At 32.5% G+C, this 18,317-nt stretch overlaps 5 protein-coding genes across 14 annotated transcripts in view; 3 read left to right on the top strand and 2 right to left on the bottom strand.

The window, feature by feature from the left end:
- Positions 1-322: 322 nt before the first annotated feature.
- On the bottom strand, positions 323-1,679 carry LOC100747247 (diphthine methyl ester synthase). Of its 2 annotated transcripts, none has more exons than XM_003489168.4 (4): positions 1,385-1,679; positions 1,103-1,279; positions 691-1,015; positions 323-610 (listed from the first exon to the last, which is right to left on the bottom strand). In XM_003489168.4, the coding sequence occupies exons 1-4, from the start codon at positions 1,517-1,519 to the stop codon at positions 423-425; spliced, it is 825 nt and encodes a 274-aa protein (XP_003489216.1). In that variant the 5' UTR covers positions 1,520-1,679; the 3' UTR covers positions 323-422. The 2 variants fall into 2 exon arrangements, with proteins under 2 accessions (XP_003489216.1, XP_033176404.1); XM_033320513.1 differs by having other exon boundaries at positions 1,172-1,279.
- LOC105680717 (essential MCU regulator, mitochondrial) lies at positions 1,595-7,015 on the top strand. 5 transcript variants are annotated; one of them, XR_001102254.3, is made up of 4 exons: positions 1,864-2,309; positions 2,533-2,844; positions 6,376-6,588; positions 6,680-7,015. XR_001102254.3 is itself a non-coding variant. In XM_012385163.3 (3 exons), exon 2 carries the CDS (start codon positions 2,562-2,564, stop codon positions 2,832-2,834), a length of 273 nt encoding a protein of 90 aa, XP_012240586.1. In that variant the 5' UTR covers positions 1,864-2,309; positions 2,533-2,561; the 3' UTR covers positions 2,835-2,844; positions 3,066-3,396. The 5 variants fall into 5 exon arrangements, 3 of the variants coding, with proteins under 3 accessions (XP_024223108.1, XP_012240586.1, XP_033176412.1); XR_001102253.3 differs by having other exon boundaries at positions 6,376-6,601; XM_012385163.3 differs by lacking the exons at positions 6,376-6,588; positions 6,680-7,015 and adding an exon at positions 3,066-3,396.
- On the bottom strand, positions 3,393-10,062 carry LOC100747051 (protein flightless-1). Of its 5 annotated transcripts, none has more exons than XM_003489167.4 (23): positions 9,909-10,062; positions 9,480-9,614; positions 9,308-9,418; positions 8,929-9,167; positions 8,694-8,855; positions 8,396-8,616; positions 8,086-8,302; positions 7,736-7,977; positions 7,458-7,546; positions 7,331-7,401; positions 6,973-7,219; positions 6,661-6,846; positions 6,223-6,534; positions 5,927-6,099; positions 5,699-5,825; positions 5,442-5,564; positions 5,131-5,334; positions 4,933-5,054; positions 4,548-4,799; positions 4,295-4,421; positions 4,030-4,212; positions 3,814-3,927; positions 3,393-3,726 (listed from the first exon to the last, which is right to left on the bottom strand). In XM_003489167.4, the coding sequence occupies exons 2-23, from the start codon at positions 9,540-9,542 to the stop codon at positions 3,592-3,594; spliced, it is 3,720 nt and encodes a 1,239-aa protein (XP_003489215.1). In that variant the 5' UTR covers positions 9,543-9,614; positions 9,909-10,062; the 3' UTR covers positions 3,393-3,591. The 5 variants fall into 5 exon arrangements, 4 of the variants coding, with proteins under 4 accessions (XP_003489215.1, XP_012240574.1, XP_012240575.1 ...); XM_012385151.3 differs by having other exon boundaries at positions 9,783-9,924; XM_012385152.3 differs by lacking the exon at positions 9,909-10,062 and adding an exon at positions 9,796-9,814.
- Positions 10,063-10,277: 215 nt separating this feature from the next.
- LOC100750075 (mitochondrial import receptor subunit TOM22 homolog) lies at positions 10,278-11,691 on the top strand. The gene is made up of 4 exons (XM_012385160.3): positions 10,278-10,438; positions 10,524-10,621; positions 10,837-10,942; positions 11,013-11,691. The coding sequence occupies exons 1-4, from the start codon at positions 10,417-10,419 to the stop codon at positions 11,216-11,218; spliced, it is 432 nt and encodes a 143-aa protein (XP_012240583.1). The 5' UTR covers positions 10,278-10,416; the 3' UTR covers positions 11,219-11,691.
- Positions 11,692-16,319: 4,628 nt separating this feature from the next.
- LOC100749953 (hemicentin-1-like) overlaps positions 16,320-18,317 on the top strand; it is a 99,216-nt gene continuing 97,218 nt past the window's right edge. The window contains exon 1 of the mRNA XM_033320490.1: positions 16,320-16,559. The gene's annotated coding sequence lies outside the window, so the exon portion shown is untranslated. The remainder of the gene's footprint in view (positions 16,560-18,317) is intronic.

Here is an 18,317-nt window from a genome sequence, read left to right as displayed (position 1 = left end):
ATCTTAATAACCTTAGCACTAAGTGAGCTATTTTCTACATAGGTATGTATATACGTACATACTTACATAAAATTGTTCGGGCATCGTTACCAATAGCATTATATATTTTCACTTTATTTCTTTGTCTTTGTCAGATCTTTTAAATTTGTAGCCTAACATTTGTCACTATGTAAATTTTGAATATATGTAGCTAAAAAGCAGATTACTTTCACGATATTACACGCGCAACACGTTTTTATATATTATAAAATATTTATACGACTAATCGAGTCGTTTACCTTTTTTATATGTCTTAAGAATATCATCCTGTTCCAAATCTGATATTTAAGTAATTAATCGGTTTTATTATTTTGCTGTAAATTGATACAGAGCTATAAGCAACGAATAGTGCTTGTTTTCTTTTTCAACAAAGCCAAACGTTTTTATTTACACTTATATAGAGTAATAAATTCCAATTCAAGAGGATGCAGATTGATAGCAGGAATGATTAAAGAATGGAGAGGAGGGCCTAGGTCGATAGAAGCCATTTCTCCGAGAGAACAAGCAACGATGCGTTGATTGTCCCAACCTACACGAGCTAAACCCACTACGAGACTTGATTCCTCCAACACTGTAAAACAACAAATTTCATTTTCCATGGATTCGTTAGAGGCAGGATTATTTGGAAATGATACTTTTCTAGTATCTTACCTGGTTCCTCCTTGGTTTCTTCGTTTTTTTCCTCTATGATTTTTAATAATTGCGTAGCAGCTTCTGAGACACTCATAAACTGGGATGGCATATATTCTTTTTTCTTTTTAGCAATACTCTCTATCGTAGGCTCCTTTATTTTAATATCTAATAAGCACAATGTATGTAGATCTCTCTGCCTATTTGAGATAATTTTCTCATAAAAACTATTTGGTTGCCAATCGTTGTTCCAATAAGGGATAGAAACAGTTTCTCCAAAACGATATAATTGCAAACCACAGCATCCAATTGCGGTCAAAATAGAGGAATTGTGAACAATCTTTACCTGAATCATAGAATAATAAAGGCTTTTAATATCGGTTAATAAAATTAGTTTTATTAAACAAATTTTTCTAATATTTCTCTTATTTGCCTTTATATCTTTCTCCCGAGCTCGTAGTATTAGATCCGAATGTGTAGTGGCACCAAACGGATCACCTACCACCAAGAAAGCAACATTTTCCTTCTCGTCCTTCGGCAATATTTCATCTGCATTACTCTCAACTAATTCTCTGTCTGCCTCCAGTATCGAACATCCGTAAAATCGTTCCTAATTTGTTGAAATATGCAATCGTTGGTCTCCTATTATCATTATTTATGTTAAACATTCAATTAATCAAGGAACCAGAGTTACCCTTGACTTTAATCTACCTACCAAATCTTTTAAGTTGGTAGACAAAATTGACGTATACGACTCTAAATAGACGCGATCGCACATTCGTATAATTTCGAGACCCTTTACAGTTATATCTGTCGAATCGCCAAGACCTAATCCAATCACATGTAACATTTTGTTCACGTCTTCCTAAATTATTTGCACGATATCGTTTAATAAAAATCAATGCTTTGTTCAAATGACCGGTATAGGGAAATGAACGAGAAAGAAAAAATCATAAACGTTTGTTGTTGATGATTTTATGTCTCAACGATTGCCCAATGCAATAAGCAACAACGTGCAAAACTATCAAAGTAACTACACAGCCATAAGTAGGTAAATACAGATGTATTACGTTATCGCTACATATCTATAAAAGCTAAGGAAGAAGCAACTGAATAAATCTATATATGTACGTGTAGGGTATTTTACATTTATCCCTATAAAAGTGGCGTCAGATTCTATATCGTCAGAGCTAGTATTATTCGCATGCGCGCCGTCTGTGCGCGGATGTAATAACATCGAACTGATCGTTTAATTGCTCACTAAACTATGTGTTGCTTACAATAGCGAATAGTAATATTCATCTGTATTGATATTTAATCGAACGTGATCGAGACACACATCTAATCAAAATACAGCGTGTGTATACATATGCTTAAGAGCTTTTTAATTGTTTTTGCGAGTTAGTATACCGAAGAGGCTAATTTATAGTCTGCCTAACAGGACGAGGCAGTAAACGTAAACAAAAGTTAATTGGTACTGCTGCAGTTATGTATCGGTTACCGACTAATGAAATTCGAATTTTAAAATTTTCTGTATGGTTACTGCCTCGTCTCGTTGGACCGAGTATACATTTCATTCCTATCTGTGGATTAATACTGCAATTTATGCTGCCTCCAAAATCATAACTGAGATATACCGTGTAAGTGGACGCGATATGGGAATAAAAAGAGGATGCTGCATAAAGTCCCTTTTGTCCTTGTCTTGCAAGCACATTAACGTCGTAACAAGAGGCTTCTGTGTAGTTTTCTTTTCGTTCCTATATCGTTTTTTCTGTATCTATCTAATAATCGTGTCTACGTTATTTCTTATTACTATTATTATTATGTTATTTTTACATAGTACACTTCTACCACTATTTTCAGTGCTTATATAGTATCAGTAAAATAGAAGAATGGCATTGCAACGCACACATGTTGTAATACAAACTGTCAACGATTTAAGGAAAATAAATGGGCAAATGAAATCACATTCTCGGTCAAGAACAACAACACCTTCAGGTGCTATTCAACCAGAACCAAAAAGAACACGTTTCGGTTTTTTGGGTGTTATCTGCAGTGTTATGACAGGACTAGTCATAGGAGCTACTTTAAGTAAAATGATGGCTAACTATCTCGAAGAGAAAGAATTGTTCGTACCTTCGGATGATGATGACGACGATGATTAATTTATTCTCGGTACGCAAATTAATTAAGGCAGAGATTTAAAATTTCTACATTTTATGTTTTTCATATCGAGCCTCGGTCCAGACTTTTGCATGTATCCCTAAAATGTACTTTGCATAAGCAAGCTTCTCATTGCTCCTCCATAATCATGTATCGTTCAGTGCTATCGTTTAATCTTTGCTTGTGAGGAAAATAGACTTCTTCCATGTCTATACATTGTTTTCTGTTTTAAGATCTATGACAACGAAGTCTGCAAAGATATAAGATGATGTAATATGTCTGAACTTTGGGCAGCACATGTTTTACATATATAGTTGCCACGATAAATCAAATATACGCGATGCTTTCAATTTTCTTAGAGTTTTACTTGCGCAATTTAAGTAACGTATTGTTTATTACCAATTTCTGCTGAAAGGCAAACTGATTTTGTATATATCTACATGTATGTTTAAATATATTCCTTTAAAATGCATATAGAAAATGTATATACAGAGATGTACAGACATACAGATATTTTGTAAATATTGTTTCATTAGAGTGCAAAATAAACACAATGCAAAGAAACAAGGTCTGGGTATATTTAATGGTTTCAAAAATTACAATATTCCTTGACATTAGAAATTTACTTTTTGTGTTTATAACAACCTAATAAATTTGCATGATCAGTACTTCATTGATATTCGTTAATTTCGTTTCGAAATTTGGTTCGTTGATAAACGTTATTGGGATAATAAGAGCAGGAATATATTATTGAATATTTTATTGAGGTGGTCTTTTGTGTGAACTCCAGCCATGAAAACACTTGGTGAATCTTCGAGATTCTTTTCCTTTCGCTGTTAAATACAATTTACGTGGCCTGTCTGGCTGTTTTACTCGTAAATGTTGGATGTATACCTAAAAATTATTGCAATTAAATTATTTATCCCTATTTAGGAATTTTGCAAATCGGATATTTTTACAATTCATTCAATCCATTTTTACCTGAGCAGATTTATATGCCAATTTAATTTCTACCTCTGAACATCGACTGCCTAACCATAAAAATACTTGTTCGCCATTATCAAGTATCATAATGTCGTCATCCGCTAAATCATCCTGGAACAGTATTAATTGATTATAAATCTATTATATATATTATATACATATATAACTTCGCTCTCACTAACACAAACATAAGTTAGTAAATTTATCGTATACTTGACAAAAATCGGTGCATTTCTCGCTGATCGTGAAATATCCCTTTTCATTCGAGCATCTGAACAGTCTCGTATAATTCATGTATTCTGCATCGATATCATATGGCTTTCTTCCACCAAGAGCTACCCAAAAAAAGTTATCTGGTTCTTCTCCTTCGTTTAAAACTTGTAAACTTATCCATGGCTGTCAATTTCATTTGATAATACAGATCAGATTATAGATTTACCAGTTGAAACAAACATAGTACTGTAAATGATAAACGTACGTTATTAAACATTTCTTCGGCGATTTCTTGTATCAAACGAGCTTCCTCGATGTCTGCTTTAGAACCAATCCAGGCGTATACTATTCCCGTCTCATCGTCGTTATTGAATGGTACGTTTAAAATGTAGCTGTGGGATAAAGGCATATACATGATTATATTTAAGTATTAGTAAAGTAAAGCAATAAAGATGAAGTAATTTTTTCAAAAAGGAACAGAAGAAAGACAGGAAAAGCCTTTATTTTAACAATCTTACCAAAATGAAGAGTTCAATAACGTAGAATCAGCCGGTATTTGTATCAGCCTGGTACACAATGCACTTCCATTACTCCTTAAGTGATAGAATTCAACCTTGTTACTACCAGAAGCTTTAGGCTGTTTACGCTTGCCATGATGAACAATAAATTTTCGTTTGAAATATGCCAGAAACTTTAAATTTTCTTGTTGTTGATGAGTTCTAACTACTTCCAAATTCTCACCAAATAAAGATTTAAACTTTTTCTGTAAACTGGAAGCAAATACCTTTCATTAATACTTTATCAGTATTATTCATGTGTTCAAATCATTTTGTCTTTTCAATTGCAATAGTAATTATTTGTGTGCAATTAATAATAATTAAAAAGACGATTTTCCTCGCGCACCTAAATGTAAATGTCAGCCATCCCATATTTCCCGCATCTCGCCCTTGCCAGAAATATACGGTACACTGATAATCCTCTTCGAATTGCTCATCACCATCTTCATTTTCTGTTGTATCTAATGGCTAAAATGGGAAAACGTATCATCAATGATAAAATCTGCTCAAAGTCAATTTAAAGAATGCATAAATTATTACGTACCATCCAGTAACGACATAAAAATACGTAACAATCACCACTATAAAAATGACCTAATTCTTCTTCCGGTAATCGTACAAACTTTTTTCCTTCTAAAACCAAGGCTTCCATTCCCTCTAAATCATCGTTCCATTCCGACATCAGTTGTTGAGCTTCCATAAATGACATAGGCGGTTGTCTAGGCATGAAGAGTGCGGCTAAATCCACCTGTCGAAACAAAACTATTTTACTGGTTTGGTAGGAGAACGGGTAGGGGGAAGGAGCTCGCGTTATTTTGCGAATCGTTCATAGTTTTCATTTTTTATTTCGCGTACCTTCGTTTCTTGTTGCTTCGCCCATTTAGTAAGGTCTGCCCCAGTTTTCGCGACTGATTCGGCAGTTCTAGTAAAGTCAACTGCTATAACTTCATCCCATCCAGAAAATTTGCATTTGAAGATCTAATTAGAGAAAAGAAAGATATCGTTATAAACTTTCTCTCTCTTTCCTTCTTCCTCACACTTTTCTCTCTTTTTCTCTTAATACAGTCAATCGAATCTTCTGTATTCCTATCTCAAGTTCATCAATTTTGTACCTGCGACTCAGTTCCTTCTTGTAACCTGGTTACCATTGCGTATTCTGGTCGTTCTATCATGTTAAATAATTCTTGAGAGAGTTTAACAGCCGCTGCTCGTACTAATCTTGTAGATTTTTTGCCAAACCTATACACACACACACACATATATAACAGTTGAAGCATGCACATTGATGAGTTCATACTGTTCAATATTTTGAGATTATATTAGAAGTTTTGAGTATGTACCAAACGTAAACATCTACGTGACAATCCAATATATAAACATTGCGATTGTTTAAAAGCGTGTTGGTTAGTTTCCCATGAGGTACTTCGACTTGTGGCAATTCTAAATATCCCATACCAAGTTGTACTTGATACAGACGTGGTGCAAGTGGTACAAAATTTGCATCCACATGTTCCTATAATGAGAAGCATTAAAACAATAGATTGGTCTGGCTGTAAATAAGATCACGTAGCGTTTGCGAGATAGATTCCTAGGCGCGTAGCCGTGCCTTAAAAACAATTCAACTCAAACAACTTACGGCAATCGGTGGCAGGTGCGAAATATCTTTGACGTTTAAACATGATAAAAAATCATCCGACTCTGTATTCATAATTTCTGTCATGATCTCTGCTTTATTCTTTCTTTCATTTTTATTGATCTTCTCAGCCATTAATCTCGCCTTTGACTTCAGTGTACTCTTCGCTTTTTTACCGTACCATATGAAGATCTTGTTGCCAGTATCTAAGACGAATACGAAACCCGGATCCAAGGAATCACAACAAACAGGGACCGGTTCTAAATGGATGGAAGCTCCGGCAGCATGAACCCTATACAATCGTGTTATCGATGGCTGGTATGCGCCAACCGGATCGAAAGCAAACACATTGAACAATAATATGGAAAGGTAAAAACATACGGTAAGATATAGTCAGAAAAATAAGGTCAATAATGTAAATTCAAATTCAACAATACAAACCGTATCTTCGACTGTATAGAAACCGGACGAGGTACGACCTCCTTCGATATATGTAATGCCAGACTCGAACAACATTAGAAATTCATCCGATTCTTCGCCTTGTTCTTCCCTGATTGTACGACATTGCGCGCCCAAATAATTACGTAAATTTACTGCGTGAATTGCAGCACAAGCTCTTTTATCCAACTATAAAGTGTTATACATCGATTTGAAAAAGGTGACACATTTTCAAGAAGTGCTCTTTGCACGTTGCTATATCGTATGCCGATCGATTATTTCAAACATACATTATACATATTATTATATACTCACCGTAGCTTTCTCCCCTATCCAGAAATAAATTGCCCAAACTAAAGATCCAGCTTCATCTATTTCAGTCTTTAAAACAATGTAGCAATCGCCTTCGTAGAACTTTCCATGTGCCACTTCTTCTATTTCATTGGGCAAAAAATTCTCTATTTCCCAGACAGATAAACCAGGAATCTGACCAGCATCTTCGTCGAAAAATTCAGAATAATCCAGTGGTGGTTTTTCCAAAGTTTCATCCCATCGTTTAGGTCTTGAAAGCGAAAGTAAGATAAAAAAGACAAGAAACCCGAAATTTCCGAATAATGAATCGATCTCTTATAATGCATAAAACGAATTCTTGTAATGCATATTTTCTACCTACTTCAACGATTCTGCTTTCGATTCTTCACATTCTTTGTCTTTATTTTTCTCCTTTGCTATATCTTTCATACCCTAAAGAAGAAAGAGAAAATTAATCGATCCAAATACCGCTTATTTTCGTAATATACCTTCAATATCTTGGCCTGATCTTGATCAGCTTCCTCTTGGTCTCGTCTTCTTCTCAATCTCATTTTGCGAGCTATTGGATCCTTGCTACCTGAAATATAAGAAATAAACTGTTAGATATGGTTATGAGAAATTAAACAGTGCTCATAGTGTGGTCATACATGATCAAAATAATTGAATATATAAGTTTAATATCACTTATAATTAATTACTTATGATTGCTCAGTGTAAATCACGATCTGGTGTACATATAGTATATTGTTAGTAAGAACAGACTTACCAGCAGTCTGAATAGGCGTAGGTACATTAGCGCCAGCAAGTCGCAATTGATGTTGTAGGGAAAAATCGATGTTATAAAACTCGATGCCGGAACCTTTTTGAACTTCCATTGGTTTTGGCGGCATTACTAAATTCGGATTATCTCTTAGATCAAGTTGTTCTAGATCGGTAAGAAGATGAATAGCATCTGGTACGGTAATCAACCGATTAGACGATAATATTAATTTCTTTAACGATCCGCACCTGAGGAAGGAATACGTGCATTTATGATGCTTATGGTACTTATGAAAAGTCCTTATTACATTAATTTATTTTAAAGAAGCATTTGAAAAGGGAAGTTAATCGGTGTACCTGCATAAACCTTCGGGTATCATTTCTAAACGATTATTAGCTGCTGAAAATACTTGCAACGAAGATAGTTTGCCAATGCCTGAAGGAATACCTTCGAAATCTAACTGATTGTCGTTCAAATATAATCTCCTGAGAGTAACGATTTTACACAGAGAGGCAGGTATCGCGGACAATTTATTACGACATATATTTAATGTTTCCAATTTTGTCCAAAGTTCTGAAATAAAAATGTTACAATACATCCATCGTGCGTAGATTGGCGAGAGATATGCAGTAATCATAGAATTGATGTCCCGATAGATAAACCTACCGATTGCTGTTGACAATTCCGTTATTTGATTATCACTTAAATTCAGGCGACGTAAATTCAACAGAGAATAAAGTGCATCTGGTACCCGGGGTAAATTGTTTTGAGATAAATCAAGTTCTTGCAGATTCGTCAAGGTCTCTAAACTTGATGGAATATTGTTTAATGTCCTCTGCGTGTCGCACATCTGTAGGGCCATTAAATTCATCAAGGATGGCAATTGTCTGAGTGAAAAAAGAATAAACAATATCGTATTTGAAAACTCAACAATGGTTTGTCATATTGATCTCATTTACTATACCTTAATTGAAAGTGTCCTAATGGATTGTGATTCAGGTTTAAAGTTTGTAAATTTGCTAAGCGACGAGTTTGTGGTGGTAGTGTTTCCAACTTATTATTGCTAAGATCCAAGAATAGCAGATCAGTTAGGTGAATGAACAATGTATTAGGGATTGTTTCAATGCTGAAAAGATAATATAAGGATTATTCATAACTGACCATGCAACTGTTTAACAATTTGTACATGTAACACTTACTGATTGTGACTTAAATTTAGATTCAACAAAGATCGAGCTCTTTCCAGTCCTTCTGGTACTTCCTTTAAATTATTATGACTCAAATCCAATGTGGTTAATTCTTCTAGATGAAATAATTCTGCTGGAATGCCACTTGATTTAATATTATTGCGTCTTATGTTCAATGTACGAAGGCAACAGAGTTCCGTCAATTCTCCATACAAGCGTTCCAATCTGTTCTTAACTAATGAAAGGTGTTCCTGTTTTTGGAAAAGAAAAAAAATTTAATTTTTATTATTTATATTTTACTAAACTATCAATAAGAACCTCGATCATGATAGCTTCATCCTGAACTTTGTGCACACTTAAAAAATAAATGTCGATACGCAGACAGCTTTACCAGCTTCAACAATTTGCCCATTTCTTCTGGAATCTCAGTCAAGTTGGTTTCGTCCAATTTCAGCCATTGTATACCAGTCATTAACCGTACTGATTCTGGAAATTTGCCACCCTGTAAAATGCAAAATTGTAACAGTTGAAAACTATATTTCTAAAAGGAAATAATTACTTACACTAAAATCGTTGCTGCTAAAATCAACTCCTCGTACAAAGGGTAATACTCCTGTGTTTGCCATCCTGATCAAGTTCGAGAGGATGTTTTCGTGATTTTATAAATCCTATTTACGTTACGTTCGACGCTTGTAAATCTATATGTAACATATATGTAATACATATAACATACAGAATAATATTTAGATATAAAAATATATCTCACGCGTTCAAGTACACAAAAATTTTGTTTAAGTACAACGAACGTCGAAGATTAAACAAATAAAAATTATGCACAATTACTAAGAATAGAATATGGAAAATACTGGAAAATGTCACAATTTCTTGAACTTCCAATGTAAAAACGGTTGATATTTATTACATTTATCGATATTTCCAAAAATTGTATAATCGTTTCAGAAAATTAGCTTTGGATACTAAATAATACGAACATCGTTTATACGTTCATCGAAATACTGTTGGTGACATGACATGAACAAAATACTGAATTTCTATCGAAAAGATCCAATGCAATGACTAATGACATACAGTTTTATTTAATAGCGTATGAAACGAACGAGCAAGAGAGAGAGAGAGAGAGAGAGAGAGAGAGAGAGAGAGAGGGAGAGAGAGAGAAAGTTAGAAACGAAAGGACAAATTAATCTTTTATATCTTCCTATTTTAGATTATCTTTTTTACTCAATTTAATTCTGTTTCTTAATATTATTATATATTTATAAAAACATAAATAGAAATATACAATGCATCTATATATTCTTAGGAACTATATAGAGATTTATACTTTAAAAATTGTCTAGGGACTTTTTTCAGATATTCATCTGAACATGCGCCATTCTAAATACAATTTAGAAACCTCCACGACCATAGCAAAATCAGAGTTGTTCTGTATCTGCTTTACACTGGTGTGAATTTTCATACATATAATATTTATCTTAATTTATGATGTCCAGAGTAGAAGAAGGTGAATTTTAAAATTTAGTTCGTGAAAATAAAGTACATCGTTCATTCGTTTATCAATCGTCAATTATTTTCTGATATGACTTCAGTCGAAGAAGTAGAGCAATTGGATAGCGGCATGGGTAGTAGCGACGCACATTCTCCCGAGGTGAAATCGCTTCTTCCTGACGATGAGGATGACGAAGAGGTATTCGATTTTGATATACAGTGATTACGTATTAATGTGATAAATAAATGAAGCTTTGCATTATTACGAGTCGTTATTTTTACGGATAGTAACCATAATTAATCTTCAGGAATTAACCAAATATTTTGTTGCCTACGAATCATGCTTCCGTGTTGCGGCTTAATGATATTAAATTTTCACTATGAAAAATACAGTATCTTTGAGTTTGTTTTTAGGATGAAAGCTTGGCAGAACGATTATTGGGACTTACGGAAATGTTTCCGGAAAAAGTACGAAACGTGGGATATAATATCGGCTCTTGTTTATGCAATTGTATGAAAGGTCTGTATTCTTTAATTTCAGATATTCAATGTCACATTATAAATAAGTGATACATTCTGGTGTTTTGTAGGATTATATGTGTATTCATGTTCAGCAGCATGGGTATTCTTCAGCTCATCTGCTATTTTATTTGCACCTATATTGTTTGAGATAGAACGAGTACAAATGGAAGAAGTACAACGGACGCAACAGAAGCAGGTCTTGCTAGGACCTAGTAAAGCCATGTCGAGCGTGAATGCATCAAGTCTTCCAATGGCTCCACCAGTTCAGCAATAATAGCAACGATACCATTGATGTTGCATTCAAATTACCATAAGTCGAACATTCTGTTCACTGTTTATATTTATATTAGTATAACTTGAACCTATTCTAATATCTCACTGATATCTACACATCCATAAGATTATCATATTATTCGCTATAAAAATCTAAATGATACATAGAAGAATGAAATGAATTAAAGCGAATTTAAAAATAATATCTACACTATGTTTATTTGTTTTTGCTTTTTTCTTTTTAGAATATCTGTTTTATACCAAAATGAATTCACTGACATTTTATCATATCAAATTTAAGCATCGTAATATTTCCTTATAAAATATTAGTAAAACGCTATTCGATTACGTGTAGTGCACCGTTCTCTATAATCTATAAAATCATTAAATCCTTTCGTAATGTTAGCGTCTATAAGGTATTGCATGTTGTATCATAAAACGTTGAATAAACATATACTGAAGAATGTTTTTCAATATTGTCAATTATTATAGAAAATGTTATAATGGTGATTGAAACAAATTTTTGTTTGTATTTTCCAAATATACTTTCATGAGTTACGTTTGAAATTTTTGGGTCTTGCTAACGTTTTTTTACATTTGGAATTTCCGACATTCAAACACATTTTTAAAGGTAACCTTAGGATCTTTTGGCTCCTAAGTACGTTTTTTACGTTTCCGATTCGGATTCTTCACTTCTAAGTGCATATTCAAGAGACCCGTTTGAAATTTTCGATAACCAATAGGCTCTAATTCGCTTTTAATGAGAATTTTTTTCAAGATTTTTTTAGCGGCACCCTCGGGATAGTTGCAATTAATAGTAAAACAATTTGTGCAGAACTTGAACGTAATTGGATAAGTAGAAAGCGTGCCTCTGGGTCCTTAAACAAAAATAACTATTCAAATGAGCATAAAATCCATCTTATTTCATTATTGTCTAAGTCATTGATTATGTCAAAAAGTACGTTAGATGAAAGTTGTAGATCTAGAGAAGGAAAATCTTTTATGTTTTATTACTTTTTTTCGCGCGTCAAACAGTCTCCGGAAAAATCGCAAAAATTATGTTTTTAATCTTTGAAATATAAATCTTAATGATCTTAATAATCTTTATCAATAAAGCCTAGAAAAATGTCTTTTACATTCGATCTTAAAGGATTATTCTTTTTTAATTTCAGAAATTTCTTGACAAACCAAGGAAGCTGCACAATTGTAAATTTGTTGTAATGAAAATTGGTAAATAATGTGTAATAAGAGGAAAAAAGTTTGAATGGAAAATAAATTGTTCATTTTTAACTTTATCTTTTTACAAATAATTTTCTTTTGTACGACTAGGAAACACCTCCCTTTTCCGTATCATTGACAATTTACAGTTATATATTCACGAATTCCAGCTCTTTAATAAATCTTCTTTTTTCATACCAAGATGGTTTTGTCTGGAGAATTTGTAATCGCATCCAAATCTTAAAAAAAAGCTTTAGTTTGGATGGAAACGAATTGTTCAATACCTCTCTCAAAAATGTCAGGAATTTCATCGACTTGCAATAATTGTATTTACTTTACGCTTTCTGATTCTGTTTCGCAATTTAAGGTATCAATCATTCTCTGTTTTAACTTAAATGAACGTAAAATATGCTCCTTTTCTAGATCTACAACTTTTATTTGATGCGTTCTTTTTCCATATAATTAATAATTTAAAAAATAATTTAAAATAATTTAATCGAATAAAATCATCTTTATGTGTATTTAATAATGCACTATAATTATTACAAATTGAAATATTGTATAAATCATATATTTATAAATTTTATTACATTATTTTGGCTATAAGTTTCGCTATTGTAGTATAATTATTTTTGTCATAAACTGGCATTTAGCATAAATTAACACAGATATAAGACAAAAACTAGTACCATATAAGTGTAAATTTACTTTTAGCGCGTAGAAAGTATAAAAAGTGTAAAAATTGTAAAAATGGTTATTGTAATAAATTGTTGAAGGCATCAGTTTGCAATAAAAATTAAAAAATTATTAAATTTAATTGTGTTATAATGGAAAAACCAAGTGTATGCCATTAGGTATATAAGGAACATACGACTCGCGCGCGCGCTCATTTCTGTGTGACCTTCCGTACCGTGAAGATCGAAGAACTTTTACGAATTAAATTTTCCATTTATAACATTTGCGCTTTTAATATACAACATTTAAACTATTAATTTATAACATTTAAACTATTGATTTACAACATTCAAACTAATAGTTTATTGTATTTAAACTGTTAATTTATAACATTTAAACCATTTATTTATTACATTTAAACTATTAATTTACAACACCGTTGGACGGTGGGACACCATAGGATGCGTGCGTTTTAGTCTTAATTAATTATACCTATGTTAAGTGCATTGTGGCTCCATTTTGTGCAATGATACTTATCCATCTTGGAACGAAAAATAAAATTCTATTATCCTTTCCCGCTGAAACTTGGGCTTATTTTGTGCACAGAAGTGTATCGCGTGAGCCCATTGATTCTTCCGAAAGATCGCTAACTCGTTCGTTCGTGCCGCGATTTTTATTTTATTCTCTGATTGATCGTGAGTTTCTCTTTGGCTTCTCTTTATCTTTAAGCGAAATTTAGTTCAGGCATCTCGGAGTTTATAATTTTTCGATATTTTCAAAAGTTTAGTGTCGCGACAATAGAATATTAAACGGCTTTGTATAACGACTTGTATGTTCCATTTGCGAGACACGAAATTGTATATACAGTTGTCAGTGTCATTTTCTATCTCTCATTCCAAGTTGGACAAATGTGTCTTTGATATCGAAGGCTGCCAGTAGGGTTACGAATTATTGTACGAATTATTTATAAAGATCGATGTAATCATTGTGTGGTATATGAATATGATGTATGTTTTGTTTGAAATTTGGATAGATTCGTTTCCACGCAGCACTTACTGCACATATGAATGTTTTTGTAGATGTATATATTTTTTTTTGTGTAGATCGTTCAACTGCGTACCTGCTTGTGCCATCGATTCGTGCGTCCCCCTCTCCTTCCCCCACCGCTTAGGACGTTGCTCAGCGAAATTAATGTGTAAGGAGTTATTCAGTCGTTTACATTTCGTGCAGATAACATGTTTCGCGTTGCGTTAGGTATATAACGTATTCTAACCTATTGGTATGCTTTCTTCATTAATTTTTTTTATTATCGTTTATATTTGGTTATTAATATCGTTTGATTAATACACGTTCATTTAACGATTCATCGAACATTAAGGTAATGAAACCAAGTCGTCCATTTACTAAATGATACTGTTACCGGTAGCTTCTATCGTAAGCTTTTATAACAAAATTTGAGTTTGATTGTGTTTTCATTTAATTATTTTATACATTTGTTTTAACTTTTAGTTGTTTTTTGTGCAGGTTATTGATTTATAGCAGGGATAATATAGAAATAACAGGAATATTGATATGTGGATGCAACGACGATTAATGATCAATCCGATGAATTTTCATGGAAATTTGGTAATGTTTAATTTATTTTAACCAAGGCGAACGATTCTATTGTCTTTTTATTCGAGCATGGATAACATTTGATATACAATTTATATTTATTTTAAAATATATTTAATACATATTTCATAATAGATACTTTCTTAATTATTTGGAATACCAAGTTGAAAGTAAAGACGATTAAATAAACCATTGTTCTATTTCGAAGATATGAAATTATTTGCTTATTTCAAACGAATCTTTAACAAATTGTCTTATTGTTTCAATGTAATCAGCGATATAGAATTCCTAATAATTTAACGATAGTTTCGTGTAGACAGTTAGTGTAGTTTTAACTTATTTCGATAGACATTGTAACATTCACTTGTAGAATTCAAATTTTTTGCTATATTATGTGAATTTGCTACAGTTAACGTCATATATTGCAACTTCGTAACTTATATTTTTTTCATAAAGATGGCGCGCTGTTAGACTCAAATACTTCAAAACAAAGTTTCGCGCGCGTTGTGTAGTATTCTTTAAGTATCCTTAGTTGTGAATTTTCTAATTATTGCAAATATTTTGAAATATTTATAACACGCGACTATAGTGTATTAGCGAAGTGTATATTTTGTATTCCAATAACGAACATTCGCAGTATAATTTTTGCAAATGATTACATCACACTTAAGGTATTCATAAGCAGTTGCTCACGATAATGTAAATCACGATAGTTTTGATTAAATTCAATCAAATGTCACATGCGAAAATAATAAAATTTTATCAATCAAATTTGTACGCGATATTAGAGTTCTTGTTCGCTGATTATAATTTTAGCGATCGCGATAACGTAGTCTTATTTTATATTCTTTTGAACATTCTTTTTCAGTATTAGAGTCAGTGCATCTTTCAAGAGGACAAAGCCTCTGCAGGAGCTCAAGATTGTAAGTAGTTTTATATATTGTATTTCAATTTGTTTTATTTATATTTTCTTTGAATTATTGTTAATTATACAATAAAAATGATTGACAATTTAGAAAGCTGTAAATGTCCTTTTTAATTGAAATAAAGTCTCAACATTTAAGTACAATAAAACTGTCTAATACACATAAAAATTACTGAATTCTCAGTGTTTTGTTCTCAAACTATTATGTTAGAGTTTCAATTTACATACTTATTAGAATTTAGTCTTTATTACTGCTAAAGTTCCATGTTTGTTATTGTGTATTAACGATATTAATGATATTTTATGTTTTGTTATAGACATATCACAGATTGAACTTCTTTGCCTTCTTTGGGAATGTTTCAACGGTGGAAAGCCAAGAATGTAAGTAACTTTACATATCATATTTGAAGTATGTGTGTATTCTGTATATTTTTATTCTGCATATTTTGATTTGAATACTATTGATTAAGAAATACAATTTGATTGAAAATTTCATAGGTTAGGGTTTTCTAAGATTATTCTTCTATTAAAATAAAAAAAGTGTTAAAGTCTTAATACCAAATTATAAAACAAATGATTAATATATTTAAAAAATCGTTAGATTCTTGATTTCTAGATTTTAAACTTTTATATTAGAGTTTCAGTTTTTACATTTATTGAAGTTTATTAGAATTTCAATCTTTATTATTACTAAAGTTACGAATGTAATAAATTTCCATTTTTCATAATCTCCAACTTTCCAAATAATCAGCGATCACTCATCGTGTTTTGTTTTGTAACAGATTTTTCACAAGCTCCATTTCCACCATTGGATTTTCAACGGTTCCTGCTTGATGTTAGTCTTCCTGATGATATTTGCTGAGAGAGTGCAGTATCGATAGTAACGTTCTCCGCTTCTCTGCTTCTAATGGTGAGTCACATGCATTTCTGTTCCTCGGGTCACCCAATCATGTCGTAGGATGAAAGGTCCGAATCGGCACGGGTGACTGGTTGTATTATGTAGAATTTTTTGCGAGCATAGTGACCGCGGGTATTTTTTATACCCACGAGTAGTAACATTTTTTTTTTATCTTTATTTATTAGTTCAGGATAGGTCTTCTTGCACATCGCGATTATAATAATTAGTCTTTTAATAATTAGTTTAAATATATAGATTCGAGAATATATTCGTGGTACTTACAAATATGTATAGTAGTATTTGGTATAAATATTTGCAAAAGGCAAATATCTAGACGAATATACTTGTATGACATAAATATAATTAATCTTAAGCAATGAATTTTAGTATAAATAAGAGATATCGAAGCGATTTCGTTTGAGCATTTTGTAGCGGAGAAATTGGATGCTCTCCGATTTCGTTGCTATGAAAAATGCAATTTTCACTCAATAATAATGACGATTCATGCAATATACGATACAATAAATAATCTTCAATTTAATTTTCTCTTTTGTACAAAATACAATATTATTATATACAATATTAAGTCACATTCTTTTATTTGACTTTAGATATTATAAACATCGGTAGAATTTAAAATATGAATTAAAATTCATTTTTTGTCGGTACAAGAATGTGTGAAATTTTATGTGCAAGAAGAAACTTCGCGGCAGGTCGATTTTTGAATCAAAGCAATAATTTTGGACGCTGCCTCTGCATTTTCGGAAATATGCTTTGACGAAGAGATTGCCTGAAATTATTTCTATTTTGGTAATAATTTAGTCAATTGTTCCATTTCATCAAATCTTAGTCTTTTTTCCATTAATGCTACTTTTTGGATAATATTAAAATTTCAGTAATTTATTAAATTAATAAAATAAAGTTATCATAATCCGAAACGAAGTAATAAAATATAAAATTAAAGAACGTTGGTCCGTTAAATACAAATTAGACGAACTAATTATGTTTTTAGATCAGGATTTTCAGATTTAACCCTTTCCGTGCCCATTGTCAGGACCTCATTCACGTGCCCAGGCGCTACTTGAATGGGAGAAAGACATTGGGCACGATGATCTAGAATTAATGATCTAGAATTAAGGACATTGGGCACGATGATCTAGAATTAAGTAATGTAATAATTTCTCAGCGACTGACGATGTGTTAGTGTATCGTGCACGACGTATTTTCCACATTGTGTGTGTGTGGTTAGGCTGTGGAATTGCGTCGTTTTTCTCATTCGCTGCAACTTATGATATTAAAAATGTTGAGACATATATTAATTCAACTTATGTATCAATACAATCGCAATTCATGGTAATGTCATCTACACGATTAAGTGTAACCACGCTGTTAATATTGCTGTAAATTATGATTATAATTCCAGTACATTTATTTTAACGATATAATTTTTTTAGACGTGTTTTATCACGTTTTGCGCAATGGTCACTAACCTTCGCCAGTCGATTTCAGGAAAATGGTACGTAAATTAGAGTGTGCATGTTGTATGTCAAGCTCGGGTGTCGGAGGCGTCCCGGGACGTTCTCTCTAGTGTAGGCTCTTGCGCCCGGGTGTTATGTGTGAGAACCGTGGAGCGAGTGTGTTGGTGTGCTTGTTTTGCCATTTTTTAAATGTAGGATAGGTAGGATAGGTAGTATACTTTCTGGTATGTCTGTTAATTATAAGTAGGTAGGGCCGGGCAGGTTGGCACAGTCTCTGGTCGGGTAGGCGCGT

Source organism: Bombus impatiens, unplaced genomic scaffold (assembly GCF_000188095.3).
Source record: "Bombus impatiens unplaced genomic scaffold, BIMP_2.2 scf_0318, whole genome shotgun sequence".
Classification (NCBI taxonomy): domain Eukaryota; kingdom Metazoa; phylum Arthropoda; class Insecta; order Hymenoptera; family Apidae; genus Bombus; species Bombus impatiens.
The sequence above is the reverse complement of the archived record's forward strand: the minus strand, read 5'-3'. Positions and strand labels throughout refer to the sequence as shown.